Below are 23961 nucleotides of genomic sequence, written 5' to 3' on the forward strand. Positions count from 1 at the left end.
TGATTGGCTCCCTGATAGGAGACACAGACACCTATCACCTAATAGACAGGAAATACTGGTGGGGCGGCATAGCTCAGGGGTAGAGAAACCGTTATTAGAGCACGAAGGGTTCCCAGTTCGAATCCGGGCTCCCCCTGAGTTAATGTCGAAGGGTCCTTGGGCAAGACTCTGAACCACTAGTTGCTCCCGGCGAGTAGGATGGTGCCTTGCATGGTTTCCTCTGCCACCGGTGTATGAATGTGTGCGTGAATGGGTGAATATAATGCACAATCTCTGTAAAGCGCTTTGGATAAAAGCGCTATATAAATGCACCATTTACCATTTTACCATTTACTTATCTTCCTAATAGGAAACTCATATTCACCTATTCAAGAGCAAAATAAACACAATATGCAAAAGGACATTTGAATACAATAAAAAATTGCCTACATAAAACTGACAGCAGAAGAATGATGAGAAAAAATACATAAAATAAGTAGGATATGCCACATCAACATATCACTGCACATACTTGTATGAGCATGTGGCCAATAAAACCTCTTGAATGAAGTGTTTTTCAGGTACCACTTAAAGGAGGGCTGTGGTTAAAGTGACACTCCCTATTTTACTTTCCCCTGCAGTCCGTTGTCAGTGCTCTCTCTCTCTATTGTGTGTCTGTGTGTGACTTATCTGATTGCATTTCAACATCAGGACTTCTTTTGAGTCCTCCCTCACTGGCATAATGTTTAAGGAATGAGTCCAATTGTCCCCTGGTCTTGGTGTTGCTTCATCAGAGGCTGTTTACAGTGTTTAGTCACCAGTGTGACAGTCACTGCCGGACCAGGAATGCAGAGAGTGTGGGAAAGGGTTTCAGGGCGACCAGAGTCACAGAGTGATTCTGTGAAGAATGGCACAAAGATGTCCTCTTTGTGCCATTCTTCACAGAATCACTCTGTGACCCTACTGAAACCCTGCTGCACCGCAGCAGTGGTGGACATCCCAAGATAACTACATGGCAAAACCCTCTGTAAACAGCAACAAGACAATAAGAAACTCCTAGTTTTGAGGTGATAGTATTCAACCCCAGTTAAAAGTTGCTCTGTCAAATTTATACTTGAGTTAATGAACTGGAGTGCTTTAATTTCAGTAGGCCTACAGCAATGCATTGATACTTTTAAATAGTGAAAATATCATATCTACAAGCTGCTCATAACATAACATGATGTGACACGATGTGAGCTTGTAGATTGCTGTTTTTGTACTTAAGTGGTTAATCAAGACCAATTGATTGAGACAATTATTACAGAATCAAATTTCTATATATGTCGTTGATATATGTGTATCGTCGTTGTCGGGTGGAAACCTTGTATCTCCAAAACCGTTCGTTTTGTATTTATCATTTTAAAAACGATCTAAACTAGTGAAAACAGCCGATCTGCTGTTTTCACTAGTTTTGTGCAACGGTCTTGTATTATGAAGCAGCTAGGGCTTTACTTTATGAAAAAAACATACACATTTGAAACTTGGAGATACGAGGTGTCTGGTCGACAGCGACGATATATTTCTAAAAATCCTTCTCGATTATTCGATTGAGCAACATCACATTATTGGTCGTTGGTTCTAAATATTCGTTATGTCTAACTATCTCTCTCGTTCTGTCGCTCTCTTTCACAGTCTCTCTCAGTCTCTCTCTCTCTCTCTCTCTCTCTCTCAGGATGCCAATAGAAGCGCTGTCAGTCAGACGCAGATCGGCGGGAATCGGCAGGTTTCCGGAAGTCTCCGTTTCAGGATGGAGGGAGGAGGACTTGGCGGAGGGAAAGGAGGAAGCAGAGGAGGATGCCGTGAAGGAAGGTCTGTGTCGCAGGTGCATGTACTACGTGTGCCCCTGGTGCCGTCCCAAAGCAGACGACGACGACATCACAGACACTGAGGTGACGGGCGTCGGTGAAGCGGACAAGAAACCCCCGACCGATGGTGACAGTGGGCTCGGTGGTAGGTTTGTCCCCAACTTAAAGACTTAAAGGTTCCCACGGTCATGAAATTCCTGGAAATATTTTGAAATTGGAAAAATATTTTTCCAGTACTGGAAAAGTTTTGGAATTTATCAAGAGTCCTGGAAGCTCCTGGAAAAAAATAGCTATGCATTGTCTTTGGTTATTGATTTTGTAAATACCTCTGAAATGACAAATTAAACATGGGCCAAATTGTCAAATATTAGAGGCAGAAATTTAGAAAATAGCCGATCTACATGCTCACAACACCTCGCGTTGCGAGGCGTTGTGAGCATGTAGATCTGCTATTTTCACAATAGAACCGTGTTATACAAAATTCCTCAACTCTTAGTGCTCGTCAGGGTGGGGGGTCCCCAGTTAAAACATGATTATTTCTGGGGTCACGGCCTGAAAAGGTTGAGAACCACTGGCACACGCTACCTGTCTTTGGGCACTGCGCATAGGAGTAAGCGACCTGTTATTGAGCTGAATTATTGTTATATAGTCCTGGAAATTGGGTTAAATATTCTGGAAAAGTTTTGGAAAAGTTTTGGAAATTAATTGGTAAAAATGTGTGGGAACCCTGTAAAGAGAAGACTCAGTTATGGAAGACGTCTTCCTTCCCTCACATATTAGGGCTGGTCAGTATGACCATTATTTCACAATTACCAGTAAGACTCCTTAATCGGGAGATAAGCGACCGTCACGTCGCATACACAAAGACACTTTAGAATGCAATCATAGCCAATCAGGAGGGAATATGGGAAATGGGACAGATCCATGTTGATGACGTGACTTTAGAGATACTGTGTACCGATTTGCGTGATTTTTAGGCCAAAATCTGTAGGAGCAGTGTCCAAAAATGTGTTTTGCAAAAATCGGCCTGATGGTGGCGCTAGAAGAGGGCCATGTGAGAGAAATGAGTGGAGGTTGTGAGTTGCCATCCAAGGAGTGTGTGTGCAAGGTTTGGCATCGATAGGGGCAACAGTGCCAGAGATAAGAGTAGGGCAAAAGTGTGATATGTGCCGGAGAGACGGATGGACAGACAGTGAATTATCACCTTGCACACCCATCTCTCTCTCCCCAGAAGAGGTCTTGCTGCAGGTGCGCTCCATAGACCTGATGAAGGCCCAGACGGGGCAGAACCGCACGGAGCATCGCACAGATCGTTACCACGGCAACAACCTCATCCTCCGCCGCGGGCAGACCTTCCAGATGTGGCTTGAGCTCTCGCGACCGTTTAACGCAGAAAATGACAAACTTCACCTCGAACTCAAAACAGGTCAGTCTGTTGCCTGCATATTAGCCTAACTGTTCAACCTAATTTATGTAAATTAGTTAAGGTTTAAGTAGTTGTCTCAAGACACATCACATAATAGAGCAGAGACCTTCGGTTTTCCCCCTTGAGCAAGCATTTGGCTACGGTGGGGGAAACTCCCCTGGAAGAAACCTTGAGCAGAACCAGGCTCTTGGGTGGGCGGCCATTGACTGCCTTGAATTTGGCAGGGGGCATAAAAATAACATAACAACTATAACAACAACCACAGACTCGTGTTTTTTTTCACACGGAAACAAGAAAACAATGATTCTCTATGACCTCATGCACAGCGGCTCCGAATTTGCCGTCCGAATTTGCCAAGTTCGATTTGTGCGTCTTGTCGCATGCAGCAAAAACCCATTGACTCCTTTTATGACTCATTTTTGGATCCGAAGTGCCGATTCCGCACAGCCTTGCACACCAAATCCAATGCGTTTTACTCATGCAGCAAACGAAAAAAAAAAAGAAAAAAAAACGCAATGGTCCTGTGTGCAAAGCCCTTAACAGTCTGCATCTTAGCCATATTTCATGGTAACCGAACGTCGACCCACACCTGAGTGCTCAGTAATGAGAAAGTACAAAAAGTAAGGTATGTAACATGTATTGTTGGGTCTTGAATGCATACAAATGGAGAGGAGAGAGAGGAGGCGAAAGGAGAAGGGAGGAGGTGAGCGAAGCTTGGTGGGCCATGAGAAGTCTAAACCTTTAGCAGCATGTATAGCTACTAGCTAGGGGCGACTGTAGTCCCAGCCAGGCAAGCCAGGGCCAGCCCTAATATAACTACTGTGAGCTACCCCAGGCTTTTGGAGGATAACTGACAAAAGCTTTGTCCAATATTAGTGTATTCAAAATTAGTATATTCGCAACCGAGTATAGGCGTGGGGGAAATATATAAATAAAAACTAATAATAAACTTGGCAACATAGAGATGTTCATTGTGGACAAGGCAGGAGACCATGTGAAGGAACGCACCTGATGATAACAGGAGTCATGAGACCAAGGGGATTATGGGAAGTGGGTTAGGGTTAGGAAGTGAGGAAACCACAGATGAAAGGTAACGCACATGGACTGGTGGGTTCCATCCTGTTGTGGATCTTCATCGGGTCATGTGATGATAATACACTGTTTTTTGTTTTTCTTTATAAAGAGGAGCACCATTGTCTGTCATAGTCACTGCAGGTGTGACTGTGTGATAGGGCATTCACGAATAGTGATTTTTAGTATTCAAATTATTCGACCTCAAAGTATTCGAATAGTCAAATATTCGTCAGGACTGGCCAAACTGTCAAATATTAAGTAAGCGAGAGGCGAACATTGTGAAAATAGCCGATCTACATGCTCACAACGCCTCGCGTTGCGAGGCGTTGTGAGCATGTAGATTTGCTATTTTCACAATATTTATCTGCGGAACCGAGTCACATTAATTGTAATACCTACAATTCCAAGTGCTTGTCAGGGTGGGGTTCCCCAGTTCAAATATGTTTATTTTGGGGGTCACGTCCTAAAAAGGTTTGAGAAGCCATCCACCAGGGGCATTAACAACTCATTCTTATGACTTCCTATCTCGCCAAGCTTTATAAACTATATATTTTTTAAAGAGAAAACAATAAAAAAATTAAAATAAGCGAATATTCGACTTCGGTGAACAACGTCGAATAGTGACGAATATTTGGTGAATGCCCTACCGTGTGACACATGCCCCCTGAGTGATCTAAATGGAAACCTGTTAACTCGGGTTTTCACAAGAAATGATTACAGATTGAACACCATGTACAAACCAGTACAAACCAGTTTAAAACATTCAAATATATAGTTATTTTTTTCTCTTTTCTTTTCTTTTTTCACCAGACAAAAGTCTTAATGGCCTGTCTAGGTCTGTGGACTGTCAGATGTTCACGTGTTTTCAATTTTGTATATGCCCAGGAGTGATCTGAAACTGGCTTGTTTGTACGTATGGCTTGCATGACTACACTATGAAATCCTCTGTGTTAATTTAACACTAAGGATGTACAAATGGAGCCAAAAATGTGACCCGTAAGGGTTTAACCTTTTTGTATTTTCCCCCATGTAAATGAATGCCCTACTGGATCATTCTACAGCATACATGGGCAACTGGCGGGCCGGGGGCCAATGCGGCCCTCAGGTTAATACCGGAATACTGAATATATTATTGATTTCAGCTGTTACAATTCCAAACATGACCTGCTTTAATTCCGTCAGTCTATATTAGTAGCTTAATGACTAGTATAGTAGTATTAAAATGTATTTTTTATGTCCATAGTATTTGTATTTAAGTTCATAAAGTTAACATGTGTATATAATTAAATGTGTTTGAAATGAATTCCAATTCAAAAATAACAAAAGATTATTCAGGATTCCAATTCAAAAGAAGCAAAAAAAATAGCTGATCTACTGCGATGCGTTTTGAGCTTGTAGATCTGCTATTTTTTTGCTTTGTTTGTATGAGATACGAATGACAAAGTAGGACGTAGCAATATGCAATGTGGCCCTCTGGAGTGAAGGTGGAAATATAGTGGCCCTCGACATAAATAAAGTTGCCCACCCCTGTTCTACAATGTCAAACGACAGTATCAAAAGTAGGTCTGCTGAGGGAAGCATGAGCTCAGTTCGGGGCTCTCCCCAGGTTAGCAGAGGGAGAGCAGAGCCCAGTATTATATTATAGGCAATTGGCACTGGGTGAAAAATGGGTTACAAAATCGTGGGTTAAAAATGTAAAAAGAAAAAGTAGGTCTGCTACTTTTGAATTTGACGCACCAGTAATGAGGTTTCCACCCCAATGATATGTTCTAGTGTGCTATACTTGCGTGATTTGAATAGAGTGTTTATTCTAGATTGTGTCTATTAGTGTCTATATTTTTTTTATTGATGCCAGTTTTCACACCCATGGTGTGTACAAGTGCCTGGGTGTCTGTGCTGAGCGCTGTCAGCTGCTATAATAATAGCAGCACATTAAATCAGACCCGAAGCTAAGCTTTTATTTATAGCAGCTGCAAGAAGGAAAGATCCTCACGAGAGTGCACGACTGCACGTTATGTGAGCTTGTTGCATTTCAATCTTTTTATTTATACAGGTAAATTCCTTTGAGATATAAGATCTCTTTTTCGAGGGAAAAGTGTCCAAAATAGCATCAATAAGAAAAGTTTCAACAACATACAAATAACAAATACATGAAAACAAACATTAGAAGCCACAAGTTACAGTGTAACAAATGAAAATGTTCAATTTGTGAATGTTTATTGTTGCAAACGGTTGCACGATTTGTTCTGGTATCACCCTTCTATCATTATGTGTGTGTGTGTGTGTGTGTGTGTGTGTGTGTGTGTGTGCGTGCGTGCGTGCGTGCGTGCGTGTGTGTGTGTGTGTGTGTGCGTGCGTGCGTGCGTGCGTCTGTGTGTGTGTGTGTGTGAGAGAGAGAGAGTGTGCGTGCGTGCGTGCGTGCGTGCGTGTGTGTTGCTTGCTTGAAAGAGTTTTAATTTTCATAAATGACATTTTGACATGTCATTTTTTTTCTCTTTATGTTTTCCCACACACACCCTATAATAAATGATGGAATGCAGGTCTGGCACAGAATACAAGGGATTCAGTGTTGGTGGAATCAAACCATATAGACTCAGTCAGCATTGTGCTGAACTGCCGTTCAGGTCATGATTTGCCAACACTGTAAGTAACCTTATAAAACATTTACCATGAAGGTTCTCAGAGAGGACAGATCCTCATATTGTCGTTGTCGGGCAGAAACATTATATCTCCATATTTAAACGGTTTATGTTTTAATGCCCTATACTTCTAGATACTCCTATACTTCTTATAAAGGTATCTATCTATCTATCTAGAGTGACTTGGTCATACAAGAACAAAAGTAGCGACAATAGCCGACCTACAAACTCAAAACACTTGTAGAACTGCTAACTCTATTTCTGAAAACTTTTGATGGTGAAAGTGAAAGTGCTTCATTGTGTCAGTGGGTTCTATAAATACTGAACCAACAGGGGACTAAATAATTAACTACATTGCATCCATTGGAACAGGTATTTATTTTTATTTTTTCATTTCCTGAAAAGTAATGGTTTTGGACATGGTTTCTACCCAAAAGAGTACAGGTATGTATTCACTCTGTTTCACTGTTACAATTTACCAAGCCTACTGTAGGTCTACTCCACGGCGAGAGGATTTAAAAAATGCTCTTTCTCTCCATCTAGTGTACTGGTTATCAACATGGTTAAATGTTGGTACAGGCTCAGTTCCTCAGGATCATAAATAAAGGTCAATGAAACTCCTCTACATTTCCCTGGGTCCCAATGCTCTCTGTCGTGATCTGCTATGACTTGTGTCTCCTCTGTACAGGACCCCTGCCTACAGTGGCAAGGGGAACGCACGTCATCATTCCACTGGTGGACGGATTGGAGGACGACCGCTGGGAGGCAAAAATTGTGCGAGAGGAAGGCAACAAAGTCCAGTTGTCAGTCAACTCGGTACCCACGGCACTTATCGGCCTCTACCAACTCACCGTGGTGACACAATGTCCGAAGGGTGAAGCCACCTCCAAGCATGACCCCGCCAACGACATCTACATGCTGTTCAATCCCTGGTGTGAAGGTGAATATCTGATTTGATTTACTGCACACAGGGCTCCAGTTTCTCCACTCTTTTCGACTACTAAGTGAAATAAGTGAACTTTGCCGTGCAGTGAAACGTATTTCACGGGTTCTGGATTTGTTTCCTTACATTACGGCTCGGTTTCTGAACCTAATTTGGGCCCTGCTCAGGAGGTGGCACTATCCTTGTGTTCTTGGAACCCAGAACTCAGAACTTGTACTTTCAAACGTTTTCACGAAAAGCTAAAATATTAAGTTCAAATCTAGCCATCATCTATTTTTCTCGAATTATCCCTGGTTCTGGTTATAATGGAAACATGAACAAAAACCCCATCACAGAACTTCACAGATTCTGTAAAGTTTCAGGGTCACCCTCTAAAAAGAGCCTCTTGAAAAGAGGATCATGGGTGCAGTAGAGTTTACAGTACAAGTGTAACAAAAGTAGGTGTCCTAACTACAAGCTCCAATCATTTGCAGTTTCGAGAAAGGATCAAAGTAGAGAAAGAAAGAAAACAAAATAAGCAGTGTAACATATAGCGTGATTAGTTAAAATCTGCAGCAGATATAATAACATATACTGTATGTGCATAGGGTGCATGGTTTAAAATAATTAAAGAAATTATCAATACAATTATGCTGTTAAAAAAAGCTGCCGATATAATAACAAATGTGAGTATATATGCATAAATTATAGTGCCAGTACAGCAGCAGTGGTGTGCACCTGAAGTCATATAATTGTACAGCACACAGCCCCTACACCTACAGTATGTGGCGGCCTGTGTCATCAGGACAGCCTGGTGACAGGTGCTTGTTGGAAGCACCTGTCACCAGGAGAAGGAGAAAGTAGAGAGAGGATGAACTGTGGCTATGAGTCAACAGACAGATTCAAAGCCGGAACGTCACAATGAGGCATAGCCCTGCTAGTTGCTTAAACCAGCACGCCACATGCGTCATTTTGAATGTACTTCACTATAATACTAATACCACTTCTCAGGGTTCATGAAAGTCTGTTTTTGTAGTTCTGTTTTCCAGTTCATGATTAAAAAAAATGAAAAAAGAAGACAGCTGATTAAAAATATGCCAAGCTAGTAAGCAACACATGCCGCTAATAATTTATGAATGGATTTGTTAAGATTTAGGTGTGCCCAGAGCCATGGGTGTACCATTGTGCAAGCTTATACAGTAGTCACCAGGTGTGTCAATGCACATTCACTCACCTAAATCTTTAACACACCCATTATTAATTATATTAACCGCCAGCTGTGATGCTGTGATTAGCTAAAATAACAGAACTACAAGCTCGTAATGCTTCGCCATGCGACCTGTTGTGTGGGTATTTTCGCAATTTTAACAATTGTGAAACTTTGTGAAAGTTTCTTTCTATTATGGCATGCCCAAAATATGGGCGACAGGTTTAATACGAGAGCTGCTCCCTCACACACACACAATTACAATTTGATGACATACATGTACGGGCAAACACCCCTGGATTACTGTAGCTTACTAGCTTCCAAACTGTTTGAGGTGCAGCTCAGAGTGGATTACTGAACCATAACCTCACCCTGGGCTGAGCCAAAAGGGAAATAAACTGGAGGTCACATGGGAAATCTGCGGTGTGACATTATACTTGATTGAAGTGGGATACAATGCTTTGGGAAGATCATCATCTCATCAAGCTTTATGATAATGCAATCACGTGTTCTGATTGCAATGTTACAGGCTTAATTGATGTATAATCAGAGCAGTCCCTTGCCTATTCTCCCTCAGTGCTTCTTGTTTTCAAACTGTATGTGGGCAAGCTGCATTGTACAATATTTTTGATAGTCACAAGGCCTGAATAATATCCATTTGTATGAAGGTTTCATTGAGACGTAATGCTGACCAACATGTGCTCCTTTCTAAAGCCTGTTGTCAGTCTGGCACAACAACGTCTTATCGCAATTCCCCTTGTTTATTGGCAGGGACCGCTTATTACACAATGTAGTCTTAGGTTCGACACCATGTTCTTGGATTTCAGTATGTCTGGGTGGCAGTTCAGGTCATGTTTATCTATGATTGCCCCAAAACCACAAGGAAGCAAGAACAAAAAGTGGAAGGGGAAGGTTTTCCAGCTGGTCACCATCGACTTCTTTCATTCTCTCACTGTGTACAATGTGTGTCATGGACCCTTCCGTGGAAACACAGGGAGAAAGTGCACTCCACCCTCAGCTCAAACAAATGACATCAAGCGAGGGCTTGATTTCAAATCTTACACTGGGGAATCTAATTATTCTTGTTGAAGGCGGGACGATATGAGTTGAAATCATTATGTGTCAAATCAAATAATCCACACGAGCAAGGTTATTGGTTCTAAATATCGGTTTTGTTATGCTGTATTTTCAGTTAATTGACCAGCCCTATCTTGTTCCCACTCTGACTATTAGGTGACGCAGTGTTCATGGATGATGAGGACGAGAGAGGGGAGTATGTGCTGAACGATGTTGGCAGGCTCTACTATGGCACACAGCAACAGATTGGAGCAAGGACATGGAACTATGGCCAGGCAAGTGAAAAGCCCCGTTTATAGGACAGCTGTAGCTTAGTGGGTGGAGAGGATGTCTGATAATCAAAGTCATCGGTTCGCTTCCCGTTCCTCCCAGTATACGTACTGTATGTATCAAAGTGTCCCTGAGCCCCTAACAGCTGCCCCTCCGAGGGTTCATCATGACCATCTGAACAGCCATCAGCTGGATGAAGCTGGAACTGGAAATCCCCTGAGTGATTAATTAAATCAAATGTATAGAGGGAAACAATTGATACAGCTGAGCAGCGACAAGATGACTAAGACTCATGAGTCATGATAGAGATAAACCACTGTATCCGATCTACAAACTCTCAGCGCGTTGCACTTGCACCGCGGCACTCTGTGAGCGTGTAGATACGAAACACTGTCATACGACAGAGTATGGATTAAGAAAAATGTGCAGTCTTTTTGCTTGGGTGTTTGACGCTGATAGTATATCGTCGTTGTTGGATGGAAACCTTAAGTACTGTATGTCCAAAACCGTTCGTTTTGTATTTATCATTTAAAAAATGATTTAAACTAGTGAAAACAGCGATCTACAAGCACACAACGCCTCGCACCGCGAGCCATTGTGTGCTTGTAGAACTGCTGTTTTCACTACTTTTGTGCGACGGCCTTATATGATGAAGTAGGGCTTTACTTTGTAAAAAAAAGAAAAAACTTACAAATTTGAAACTTGGAGATACAAGGTTTCTGCCCGTCAGTGTGAGATGAGACAACTGATACTCTCCTTCTGTTTTCCATGTGTGTGTTATCAGTTTGACGAAGGGATGCTGGCTGCATGCCTGTACGTCCTGGAGAAGAGTGGAACGCCTCCATCCGGCTGGGGAGACCCTGTTAATGTGGTGCGAGTTGTCTCCGCCATGGTGAGCCTTTCATTTACTGTACATGCAAAGGATGCACTATGTAGGTGTTTAATGCACACGCTGGGGTGGAAAGAGAACTAGAACATCCTGTCATTTGTACTTTTGAATACTTTATAATGAGTCACTTTCCACCCATGTGCAGGTGTTTGAAAAGTTTAATCTAAAAGCGCCATTCCCATTGGGCACGATAAAGATAAGGAGGATATAATTTAAAAAATCGTTCTCAACTCATGTGGATGTTAGCGTTCATAACACAACGATAACACCGACATAATTGATGTGAACACCGACATAATTATCATTAAAGATAAGTATAGTTATAGTTATCTTTACCGTGCCTGGTGGGAATGCCGCTAAATTCTGTCCTCAAATTAACATCCTCATATACGTTCATCCGTCCCCACTATTTATGGTCATCAAATATAGCTGGTGTTTCAATTCTGAGTTAAAAAATAAATAAATGGCGCTCCACCGCCTGAATCCCAGGTCAACTCTGTGGATGACTTCGGTGTCGTGACGGGGAACTGGTCAGGGGACTATTCGGCAGGGACCTCTCCCACCGCATGGAGCGGCAGTGTGGAGATCCTGAAGGCCTACCACAAAGCTGGAGGTCACCCTGTCAAATACGGACAGTGCTGGGTCTTTGCTGGTGTTACCACCACAGGTTAGTCATGTACAGCGATGGAAGAAGTACTCGCATGTTTTATTTACTGTAAGTAAAAGTATCAATGCTGCAATGTTCTCTGTTGCAAGTCGAATTCCCGTATATCCAAAAAGTACCAAAAGTAAAAGTACAGTACTCAATGTGCAGAATGTCTACAAGCTCACAATACGTTGCATACCGATGCATTGTGAGCTTGTAGACGATGTATGACGAGGGGGCAAATCCTTTTATATTGTAAAACAATGTTATCATCGGGCCTGCATGTGACATTCAAGTGATTGACACAGATATTAACCACTTTCAAATTTGTGTCCCTATTTTGGGAATTTGGGCATGTCATTATACAGTAGGTGATTGCAAAGTGAGATTTCTTCAATTTGGCACAGCAAAATGAACATGAACAGAAGGGTCATATATAACATATTTATAAAAAATGTCTAAAATAACATATTTTAGAAAATGTTTTGAGAATTTGTAGATTGGTTTCTGCTATTAGTCATACAACAAAGCATCTTAACACCTTCTAAGCCTGGTCGTACTCCCTCGGACTTCCTACTGGGTCCCATCAGCCACACGTCTATTCCCGGACTTTTGATATAAATGATAATAATTTTTAAAAAAAACATCGGAAATTCTTCTCTGTGTCTTTTTGGAGCTATCTGAAACGGTTAATATGCTCTCACAGACATTTTCTGGTGCTGGGTGTGATACTCGTAATATCCAGCAGGCCACGCCGTTGACTCACATTCTGGATGGATGGCTGGCCAGGAGTGGCCATGAACTCTCCCCAGTGTTGAAACTCAACAAGAAAGACACACAAGATGGCTACTCTTTGTCTCTGTTCGTGGATCGCGGTTTCAATCACGTTCGGGCGCCACTTCTCTATCGCTCCTTTCCCTGCTTCGCCGCACGTAAACGAATGGAATTGATCTCCCCTCCGCCTCGCCAAAGTAAGATCGCCGACCTCTGCAGGATGAATATGTACGCTGTATCGAGCACTCCATTACGTGTTGTTATCATGTGGGCTTTGTTTTTTTAAAACATGTTTGTAAATAAATGGCTTATTTCTTCGGCGCTACCTCTGTTCAGAGGGTTCTGCCGCGGCTTGCAACGTGTTAAGGTCTTAAGTTGTTTAATGTGTTTTTCTTGTGCTTGTCAGTGTTGCGGTGTTTAGGCATTCCCACTCGCAGTGTGACCAACTACAGCTCGGCCCACGACACAGACACTTCCTTGACCATCGACGTGTTCTTTGACGAGAACCTGGATCCTTTAGATTACCTCAACGCAGACTCTATATGGTGGGTGGTGATGTCATAGTTTATGATGACAGCTCTTTTAGCCATATCATCTTTATGTTGTTTATGTTTAATCTGCCAATAATCTGAGTCCATTTGAAAATCACTTGTCTAGTCTACCCTACACTATATTTTAAAGGTGATACACCATGCATTTAAAAAGTATTTATGTCATATTGTTTATGTCCCAAAAACGTTTTTCAAAAGGTTTGAGGCTAAATTACCACTCCTGAATAGAGAGCCTCTCTCATTTTTGAATGGCTCTCAGAGCATTTTCAGCTGGAGTATCACCTTTGGCCTGAACTGCGCCAAAAAATTGATTTTTTTTTTCTTCTTAAAAAAACGTCCGTCGCTGACGTCAGCGACGGCAGCAAATCTGGACAGCCGTGTTTTGAGAACCCGTGGGATGCTTTTAACCTCCGCCTTCCCAAAACCAGAGAAAGACACAACGGTCAGAAATGGGACTTTGTGAGGATAGAAGGTGCTAGTGGGACCCCAAAAAAAGGTTTTAAAATAGGAAAAGTGAAATTTCATGGTGTATCACCTTTAATCATAATGTGCCTTGAGCTTTAGCTCATATTATACAACAGGTAGTTCCGACGAAGCAATCTGATTGGTTGAAATAGCTATCTAACCGTGATGATAACGAGCATTACAGAGCGGGTCTCATCAAACAAAAGAAATCAGCTGTGCCGGTCGCGAAAGAGCTGCCGGGCTGCGTGTCCCAGCACTATTATGCTACACTAGCAGTTTTCATGTGAAGTTCAGGGACATAGAAGTGAAATCTGGCATTATAAATGTACACATTTCTATCGAATACCTTAATTACAATGAAATAAACATGTTTTTTTTAAGGGTAACTATTGTATAATCGCAATATTACACTCGAGGGTCGTGCTTTGCCGATAATCATGATAAAGAACTGCTTTTATATACGGAACTCGTCGGAGCCTGCAGCAAGGCTGGCGTGCCGATAATCATGATAAAGCACACCCTCTCATGTAATATTGCTGAAAAGCATGCCCTCCTCCCCTCTGCCTTGCTGTAGGAACTTCCACGTATGGAACGACTGCTGGATGGAGCGCAGGGACCTGCCCCATGGCATGGGGGGCTGGCAGGCGGTGGACGCCACCCCTCAGGAGACCAGCCAGGGGACCTTCCGCTGTGGGCCCGCCTCTCTGGCTGCCATCCGCAACGGCCAGGTGTTCTACAAGCACGACTGTCCCTTCGTCTTCGCTGAGGTTTGTGTGACGCCCGTTTCCATCTTCTTGATTTGTCATGAAGTTATAATGGCCTCTTTCTTATAGGTACAATAGCCTGTTTGTTTTTTTCATTGAATGTTTCAAAACATTAACATTTTCTTTTAAAATCTTCAAACATTTTCAAAGACTTTCAAGAATGGCAGATCTACATAGTTATATTGCTGTATAAGCTTGTTTTATATGTACAGATGTGACTGACTATGTGCCTAAACTTCCAATAAAAATATTAATGAAAAAAAGATCTACAAGCTCACAGCCACTTAAGCCCTGCAACAGATAGCAAAAATAGATCTACAAGCTTCAGCTTAAATTGGGACTTAAGTGTTTAATCCAAAGTATAAGGCACTTGGGCCATAGGTCAAATCGACAATTTTCTCAATTGACTTTAATTACAAATAAACTTTTCTCAGATATTGCACGCGCGCGAGGGCGCTCGTGCAAGACACCAGTCATGTTGCCATACCTTAGCTTTTTCTGAACTGACGCCGCTGTGACAGAGTATGTCTATATATAGACCACATGAGAATGACACAGTATGTCCAAATATGGGCATTCCAAGATATGGGCTTAATATTGATGACATCAGGGATCTTCATATATGGGCATGAAAGGGACATGGGCTGACACAGAGATCTCTGGTATATGGCTATTCACATATTAGTGAATTAATTTCCCCCAAAGACTTGAAAGAGGACCACGGCAACCACACTCGCAATATCCAATTGCATCTTTCTATAGTTGCCATCATATCCACTTCAAGAACGTGTGTTGAGTCAGACTCATTCCCCTCATCACTCTGTGCTCACCTGCAGGTGAACAGTGACAAGATTTACTGGCAGAGGCAGGCGGACGGCACCTTCACTCAGATCTACAGCGAGAAGAAGGTTGTGGGTCACAATATGAGCACCAAGGCTGTGGGCTCTGACGAGCGCCACGACATCACACATGATTACAAACATCCCGAAGGTATCCACAAAAACACTATCACTGCTGTTGGGCGGGAACCTTGCATGTCCAAAACCGTTACTTTTCAGGAAATGGAAAAAAGAATCTGTGTTCCAGTGAATCCAATCATTAGCCTAGTTGTTATTTTGTCACAAGCATTTGTTAATACTTGTCATTGGTTAAATATTTATAAAACCAAATTTGCTAAAATAGCCGATCTACACAGTTACAATGCACCACGATCGGCTATTTTCACTCCATTTGTGCGACATGATTATCATGCGATGAAGTAGGCTAAGGCATTCATTTACAAAAACTAAAACTAATAAAAAGCTGAAATATTGAGATACAAGGTTTCTGCCCGACAGTGATGAAATGCTGAATATGAGTTACGTGATTTAGCCGAGTCCATCACAATGAAAAGATTGCCAGAGAATGATGGCTAACTTATGTATGGTCAGATGACCATCGCTTGACAGAACAGACTTTATTTAGGCTTGTGATGTGTCATTGCGACCGTAGGTCGCATCTTACTACAGAAAGCTGCTCGAGGTGTCCGTGCGTCCGTCAGTCACACCTCACACGTCACACTTTTGGCCTGCTCATATCTCGGCCACCGTTGGCCCGATCCATGCCAAAATTTCCACACAAACTCCTTGCCTGCCAAACTACAACCTCCAAGGACCCCCGGAGTTCCAGGGACCCCCAGGTCCCTGGGGGACCCCCAGGTGTAAAAAAAATACCAAATGTGCAAAAATGACCAAATGACCACCCCAACGGAGCTGCTCACGGGGAATTCCTGGGGACCACCCACTCCTGGTGCTCCAGAACGGATGCAAAAGTGGTGGCGCCCCCAGTGGAGGACCCCCTGCCACTGCAGCTCACATAAAATGCCGTAACTCAGGCTAGGAGCGTCCGGGAGAGCCGGGGCCAGTACCTATTCGTCCGCCAAGGCAACGCGGACAGCCCACCCCTCATTTCTCACATGGCCCTCTTCTAGCGCCACCTACAGGCCGATTTTTAAAACACATTTTTGGCCACTGCTCCTACAGTTTTGGCCCGAAAATCACTACACAGTATGTCTACACTCATGTCATCAACATGGATCAGGAAGTTTATGGAATAAAAAATGTTTGCCCTATTTGTGGAGATAAGTGACCTACGGTCGCTTATCTCCCGATTAGGGAGTCTTACTGGTTTGACACGTTGTGAGCTTGTAGTAGTAAATTCTAGTAGTAATAAAATGGAGTTTGACCAGTAAGACTCCTTAATCGGGAGATAAGCGACCGTCAGGTCGCATGCATGCACACATTGGCCTTAGCAACCTCATGGTGGCGCTAGAAGAGAGGCATGTGAGAAATCAGGAGCAGAGGTTGTGGTTTGCCAGCCAAGGAGTGTGTGCAAAGTTTGGCATGGATAGGGGCAACGGTGCCGGAGATAAGAGTAGGGCCATAAGTGTGACGTGATGTGACGGACAGACGGAGGGACTGGCTGGCGGAGGGACTGACTGACTGACAGACAGCCGGTGGAGGTTTTCATAGTAACTTACTTGCGACCTGACAATAATGCAATAATGAGATGTGACTTCTAGTCCTTCAAGTCAGGGAATAATATTGCCTATTGTTCATATACTGCAGTGGTTCTCAACCTTTTCAGGCCGCAACCCCCAAAATAATCATAGTTGAACTGGGACCCCCCAACCTGATGAGCACTACATGGAGTCGGAAGAGTTGAGGCATTGCATTTTGTTTACTCGGTTCTATTGTGAAAACAGCAGATCTACATGAGCATGTAGATCGGCTATTTTCTGCCTCTAATATTTGACAGTTTTGCCAATGTTTAATTTTCCATTTTAGAGGTATTAAAAAAGTCTTAAAAGTCCTTAAATTGTCACATTAGAAATGTGCATATAGGCCTACCCTCTCTATACACTTAAGCTTTATGTTGGTTTGTTTAATGTTGAGTGAGAAAACAATGTTGCACATTAAGTTAATCATCTGGGGACCCCACAACATAATGTTGCTATTGTCATCCCCAGGCACAGAGGAGGAGCGCATTGCAGTGGAAACGGCTTCTCGCTACGGCACCAAGCCGGAGACATATTTGGCGGCCACAGCAGAGGACGTGTTTCTAGAGGTGACCATGGACGGCGAGGGCCCTCGCATGGGGGAGGCCGCCGAGCTGACCATTGTGCTGCGAAATGACAGCTCTCAGATGCGCACTGTCAACCTCCACAGCCAGGTGGCAGTCATGTACTACACAGGCGTCCACAAGGCCACTGTTAAAACAGACAGGACACAGGTGGAACTGATGCCCAACGAGGGTGAGTGAAGAAGCCTAATTTTGCCACGAGTGGAAAGCTTATTATGTTCAGAAATGCTACTTTTCAGAAAATTGGGAAAAATAACCTGTCTTCTAATGGATGAGCTTGTAGATCACTATAGTATAGTATGTGACACCATGACGAAGTAGGGAATTCAATTACAAAAGAAAAAACATAAAACGATTTTAAAAACATCTTCTAAATCATAACCCCAGCTTTCAGAAAATCTTAAACTTTGTATTCAAAAGATTCATGTTGCTAGATACATAGGAACATCTAAAATGACACAGATTCCTGCTTTCCTGGTTTCAAAGGTAAAACAAAATATTGGCTTTCCCGGTCTTATGTAGAGATACAATTTATTTGCAGGACAACAGTGAATTTGGACTATGTACACTGTACAGAGTACAAAAGGGTACAATTAAATGGTTTCCCTGTGACATACCAATGTCATGTCCAGGGGGTTTACTCGTACATCAAGCTGCCTCATGCAGCTTGTCACGATTATGACATTTTACAAGACGATTAATTGTCACTCAAATAATTGCGATTAACGATTTAATTGTGTATTTGTCGTTGTCAATTGCATGTCTGTCTGGCTTGTAGGCTTTGAAGTCGCACATGGCAAATATGACACAACCAAAATATAAAATAAATTACTGACATATTTGACAACCTTTAACCCTGCAAGGCCCAGCGTTGCTTTTTGGCAACGTTTTTTAAATCATTTTTAAAAAAATGTTATAATTAGTTTTCCTAATTTTGTTTTCGTGATCATTAGAATGTCTAGAACATGTGCATATGTTAATATTGTGAAAAATATCCCCAAAATGCAAATTAGAGCATGATTTATGATTTATGTCTATAAAACCTTACAAAAACATGATTATTTTTTTTTTTATTACATTTCCCTGTGATTAGGACTCCTACAACACCATCCGATTTTTTTTGATTTTTTTTGGCCAGTAGAAATTAATTCGGGCCTTGCAGGGTTAAAAAAGAACATTCATAGTGGAAGGAACCGATCTACAAGCTTTATGAAAAAAAACGGGGAAAAAAAAACGATTATGAGTATGACAAAATAGTTGCAATTATGTCGAATAATTGCGATTAGACGATTATGTAATAATTGTGACAGGGCTAACTGTCGCCTCTAAGTACTGAAATACATGAAATGGCACTTTGTAATTCGTTGTATTCTGAGGTACGTATTCTAACCCAGGTGTCATGTGGTCTACAGTAAAGCCGTTGGATTGGTCCCTGGAGTACAAGCACTACCAGGACCAGCTGGTGGACCAGGCTGCTCTGATGCTGACGCTGTCGGGCAGGGTGGGGGAGACGCAGCAGGTCATCGCCACGCAGTACAGCTTCCGCCTCCGAACCCCAGACCTCGTCATAAAGGTGAGCCCACGCCTCAGAACCCCAGACCTCGTCATAAAGGTGAGCCCAGGCCTCAGAACCCCAGACCTCGTCGTAAAGGTGAGCCCACGCAGTACAGCTTCCGCCTCAGAACCCCAGACCTCGTCGTAAAGGTGAGCCCACGCAGTACAGCTTCCGCCTCAGAACCCCCGACCTCGTCGTAAAGGTAAAGGCCTCTCCATACTTTGACCGAAACCGCCGTTTTCGGTCAAAAGGTCCTTTTCTACCATAAAATGATATCCCTCGGGACTTCTGAAAAGCATTGGACCGAACGAGAGTTCGGAAATTTGCAGAGAGAGAATGTTAGATGTTAGAGAGACAGGGTCTGAAATGTCTAAAATAGGGTGACCAGACGTCCCGTTTTACCCGGGACAGTCCCGTTTTCAAGCTGCGTGTCCCGGTGTCCCGACAAATATCTCTAAAACACTAATATGTCCCGGTTTTCAACATTCACTGCAAAGTTGTCCTGGTTTTCGCCAGAATTAAAATAATAGTAGCTGTTTTCAGTGGTTGCATAGACATTTATCATGTTCTTTTCATGAAAACATGCTCACCTAACCAATCAGAAAAAAGGAACAAATTCTTTGGGTGTCTGAATTCAACGCTGAGGCTGTTTGTCAATCACTCACTGTCTGTTTGCAACCCTGCGGTGCGTGTGTGCGCGTGCACGAACGTTACGCGGTAACGTGCGCATTGCTTTTAGGGTCCCAGTTTTAGGCAACAGTGTTTTGCGTCCCGGTTTGAGTGGCGTAAATATGGTCACCCTAGTCTAAAAGGGCACTTTCTGTGAAAATACCTAAAATAGCCGATCTTGCAACGCAATGTGAGCTTATAGAGATCAACTATTTTCGATGTGTGATGCCGCACTCAACAACTAACTATAATCAAGATTCAAGCCAATACTGGACTGGAGATGCAATTCTTTCAACATTTGATTTGATTTTGATTTTATTAAGGATCCCCATTAGCTGTTGCCATAGCAGCCAGCTAGTCTTCCTGGGGTCCACACATAAAAAACAATACAAGATTTTTACAGTTACAAGTGCAATATTATTAAAAGTCAGTACTCAACAACACAATACACAATGAAACTAAAAAATGAGATAGATGAAGTTACATTTTAGAAAAGAAACAGAAAAAAAGAACAAGCTAAAAGAAGCAAACGAAAATTACAATGTAATTTATAAAATTATGCATTCGAGTTCAGGAGAGTTTGGAAAAGGTAATTCTCTTGAATGGAAAGGGGGCATTTTAATTTCTTTCAAACTAGTAATTGTTCTGGAGAGGGCACTTTTACAGACGGGTAAAAGGGCAAGGGCTCAAGCCCCCTTTGATGTATATGTGTGCACATGCCTGTGCCAGAGAGTGATGGCTAACTTATAGTAAACAGACTTTAAGCTTGTGACGTGACATTTTTCAGTTGAAACTGTGTTATTTCCGGGGCACGGTGGTGCAGTGGTTAGCACTTCGCCTCACAGGTCGAAGGTCCTGGGTTCGTCCTGGGTTCGATTCCCGCCGGGGGAAGCTGTGGGCGTTGGGGGCGGGTTCCTCCACCCGCGTCATCAGCACCCACACCCTAGGTGGGGTTGGCGATAGGGCCTTTCTGTGGTGAGTTTGCATGTTCTCCCCGTGTCTCCTTGGGCATAGGCCCTCACACAAAAACATGCAGTAGTCCTGGTTTACTACCTCCCCCTAGCCAGCTGGGTGCTCCCCAATGTCCCCTGGCATCAGTGGGAGAGCGGAAACCAGGACTACAGGTTAGGTAGTCACCGGGTGAGAAAAATGGGTTACAAAAAACGTGGGAGACAAAATATAAAAAAGAAACTGTGTTATTTTCATTCGGTGATACAGAAGTATAAATTGTGTCCCTGTCATTACAGCAGTACGTGGTTCCATTTTCATATCAAGGGCCATTATTTATTCGACATTTGAGCCACGGACCACCATTTGAGGTGATTTAGCCTCTCAGACCCAAAACTTGGAATATTTTGTTATCGATGGATAAGATTTTGTCCACAATTCAATGCTGTATTGAATTGATGTGGCAGGAGAGATAAAATGCAAACATTGATCAAAAGAACAATTCTTTTATATTCTCTAATTTTGTAGACTTCTTGTAAATCAAGAAATGCTATGTTTAACAAGAGCGTAAAATGAAACCTAAACTCTCCATTTAGCAGGGAACCCCCTCAAGGACTACTGGTGGTCCCTGGACCACTGGTTGAGAACCACTGATTATAGGCAAAAAAAAAATATTTTTTACTCCATTTATACATTGTTCAGTGGTGTCATGCTGTACATCAGGGTTCCCCAATAGGCGGCCCGCGGGCCATTTGCAGCCCGCGGGGTGCTACTGTCTGGCCCCCACCAACCCCAGTAATAATGGTGGTATAAGAGCAGCAACAACACTAGTATATCGTCACTGTCGGGTGGAAACCTTGTATCTCCACATTTTTATGTTCTTTCGCAAAGTCATGCTTCATCATACAAGGCCGTCGCACAAAAGTAGTGAAAACAGCAGATCTACAAGCACACAACGCCTCGCATCGCGAGGCGTTGTGTGCTTGTAGATTGGCAGTTTTCACTAGTTTAAATCATTTTTAAAATGATAAATGCAAAAGGAACGGTTTTGGACATACAAGATTTTCACCCGACAACGACGATATCTGAACTGTCGCTGGTGTAGCCGGAAGGCCACCGTCGCCCCCTGCAATGTTGTGGTCCTCGGCTTGGTACCCTAGACATAATTCGGCCCTTGGGGAAAACTAATTGGGGAACCCTGCTTTACATTATGTATGTGTCCTCCAATGCAGCCAATTGGAGAGGCCGTGGTAGGGAAGAAGATGGCGGCAGAGATCTCCTTCACCAACCCGCTGCCGCGGGAGCTGAAAGACGCGGTGCTTCGTCTGGAGGGCCCTGGTCTGCTGACGGTCCGAAAGCTCCCTGTCGGGTGAGGAAAACACATGGGGCTGTCACCATTATGACATTTTACATGACCATTAATTGGCGATTTTATTGTGTTTTTGTCGCTGACAATGACATTTTTTCCTGACGTTTGGCTTTTAGGCTTTGAAGTTGCACATGGCAGATATGACACACAAGACACCACCTAAATATACAAAGAAATGACTGGCATGTTTGACAACTTTATACTTAAAAAAGAACATCTACTATTTTTGAACATGTTTGAAAATATATGAACATTTTTCAACATGGAAACGATTATGACGATTATGACAAAATACTTGTGATTATGTCAAATAATTGTGATTAGATTATCATGTAATAATTGTGACAGGCCTAGAAACACAAGGCTATCTTTATGATTCTCACGTGCTCAGTGTTTCCCAAGCGATGGCTTGGGACCCATTTTTGTGCGTCGCAAATAAATATCCCTTTGTGTTTCCTACAAATGTATTTTTATTTTCACCTCAAAAGACATTTTTTAAATGTATACATAAATGAATAAAACTAAAATCCATGATAAAAAGCTTTAAAGAAATCTGATGTGCAATCTCGCAACGCATTGTTTTGCATGTGAGCTTGTAGTCTGCTATTTTCATTGTTAAAATTGTCTTTCGGTCGTTGCTTTCACCTCTCACTGTCACGAGTGTCGCGTGTTACGCAGTCTGACATCGCTGTCATTTTCCTTCCCACAGTACTATTGGAAGCAGCGCCTCCAAGACTTGGACGGAACAATTCACCCCATCGCTGCCGGGACCCAGGAAGCTGTTGGCTTCGCTGGACTGCAAACAGCTCACTCAAGTTCATGGCGTAGTTGACATTACTGTGCAGGACAAATGAGATGGTCACTAAAAATGAGAGAGAAGAATAGAAATGGGATACTCTAAAATGTATAGACAGAATCTGACACTACGTAGATATCTACACTGTGACTGAATTAAAATAATACTATCAATAGGTTTTTGAGCGGTGGTCACACCGTCTCCATAGCGTGGCCGACTGGCCGTGTGTGTATCCGTGTATGTGTGTCTGTCTGTCTGTATGTAGTCTGCAATACCGTTTCTGACCACACATGTTAAGGGAGGGGCACTGTTGTTCAGGCCAGGCACAGTCACACTCACACTCACATTCACACACACGCACGCACGCAGACTCCACCGCTCAGTTCACACGAGTGTGATTTCTTTTTTTTTATCCCACGATTTTTTAACCGATTTTTCACCCAGTGCCAATTACCTAATGGGAACTGTAATGACTAAGCTGTAATCCTACTGAGCCCTGAACTGAGCTCCTGCTTCCTTCAATGCATGAGGCCGCTTCTTATCACCTGACAGGGATGTAAGACGTAGCACGTGGACATAGAACGTGGAAGGAACACATTATTACAACCAGCTCCTTTCCCCTCCCCATCAGATGCCTTAGCTGACCACACTAGGCACTATAGAGACCAAGATTACTGCACGTTTTTTTTATGTAGGGGACTATCGGAGAACATGCAAACTCCACACAGAAAGGCCCTTTCGCCAACTCCACCTACAGGGTATGGGCACTGATGTGTCATCCCCTTATATTATCAGAAAAATATAGTAAGTATAAATGTATAAACTACCACCAGACAGTGAATATATTCATGAATATAGGCTACTGCCAATAGATATGTGATAATATAGTATATTCATGCTATAAACAGTGAATATTAATATAATATAGAGTATATTTAGTCTACATAATATGCAATATAGGCCTATGAATATGA

General features: G+C 42.7%; 1 protein-coding gene across 1 annotated transcript; it reads left to right on the top strand.

Moving 5' to 3' along the window:
* Positions 1–1694: 1694 nt before the first annotated feature.
* LOC308286097 (protein-glutamine gamma-glutamyltransferase K-like) lies at positions 1695–23045 on the top strand (the record flags this gene model as incomplete). The annotated part of the gene is made up of 13 exons (XM_080727055.1): positions 1695–1971; positions 3058–3252; positions 7654–7905; positions 10328–10446; positions 11226–11333; positions 11820–11997; positions 13157–13295; positions 14341–14533; positions 15367–15520; positions 17538–17822; positions 19063–19223; positions 22055–22191; positions 22901–23045. 13 exons carry the CDS (start codon positions 1695–1697, stop codon positions 23043–23045), a joined length of 2343 nt encoding a protein of 780 aa, XP_080583181.1.
* Positions 23046–23961: the final 916 nt, after the last annotated feature.

This window comes from Nannobrachium achirus, assembly GCF_963921795.1.
Source record: "Nannobrachium achirus genome assembly, chromosome: 1".
Taxonomy (NCBI): Eukaryota; Metazoa; Chordata; class Actinopteri; order Myctophiformes; family Myctophidae; genus Nannobrachium; species Nannobrachium achirus.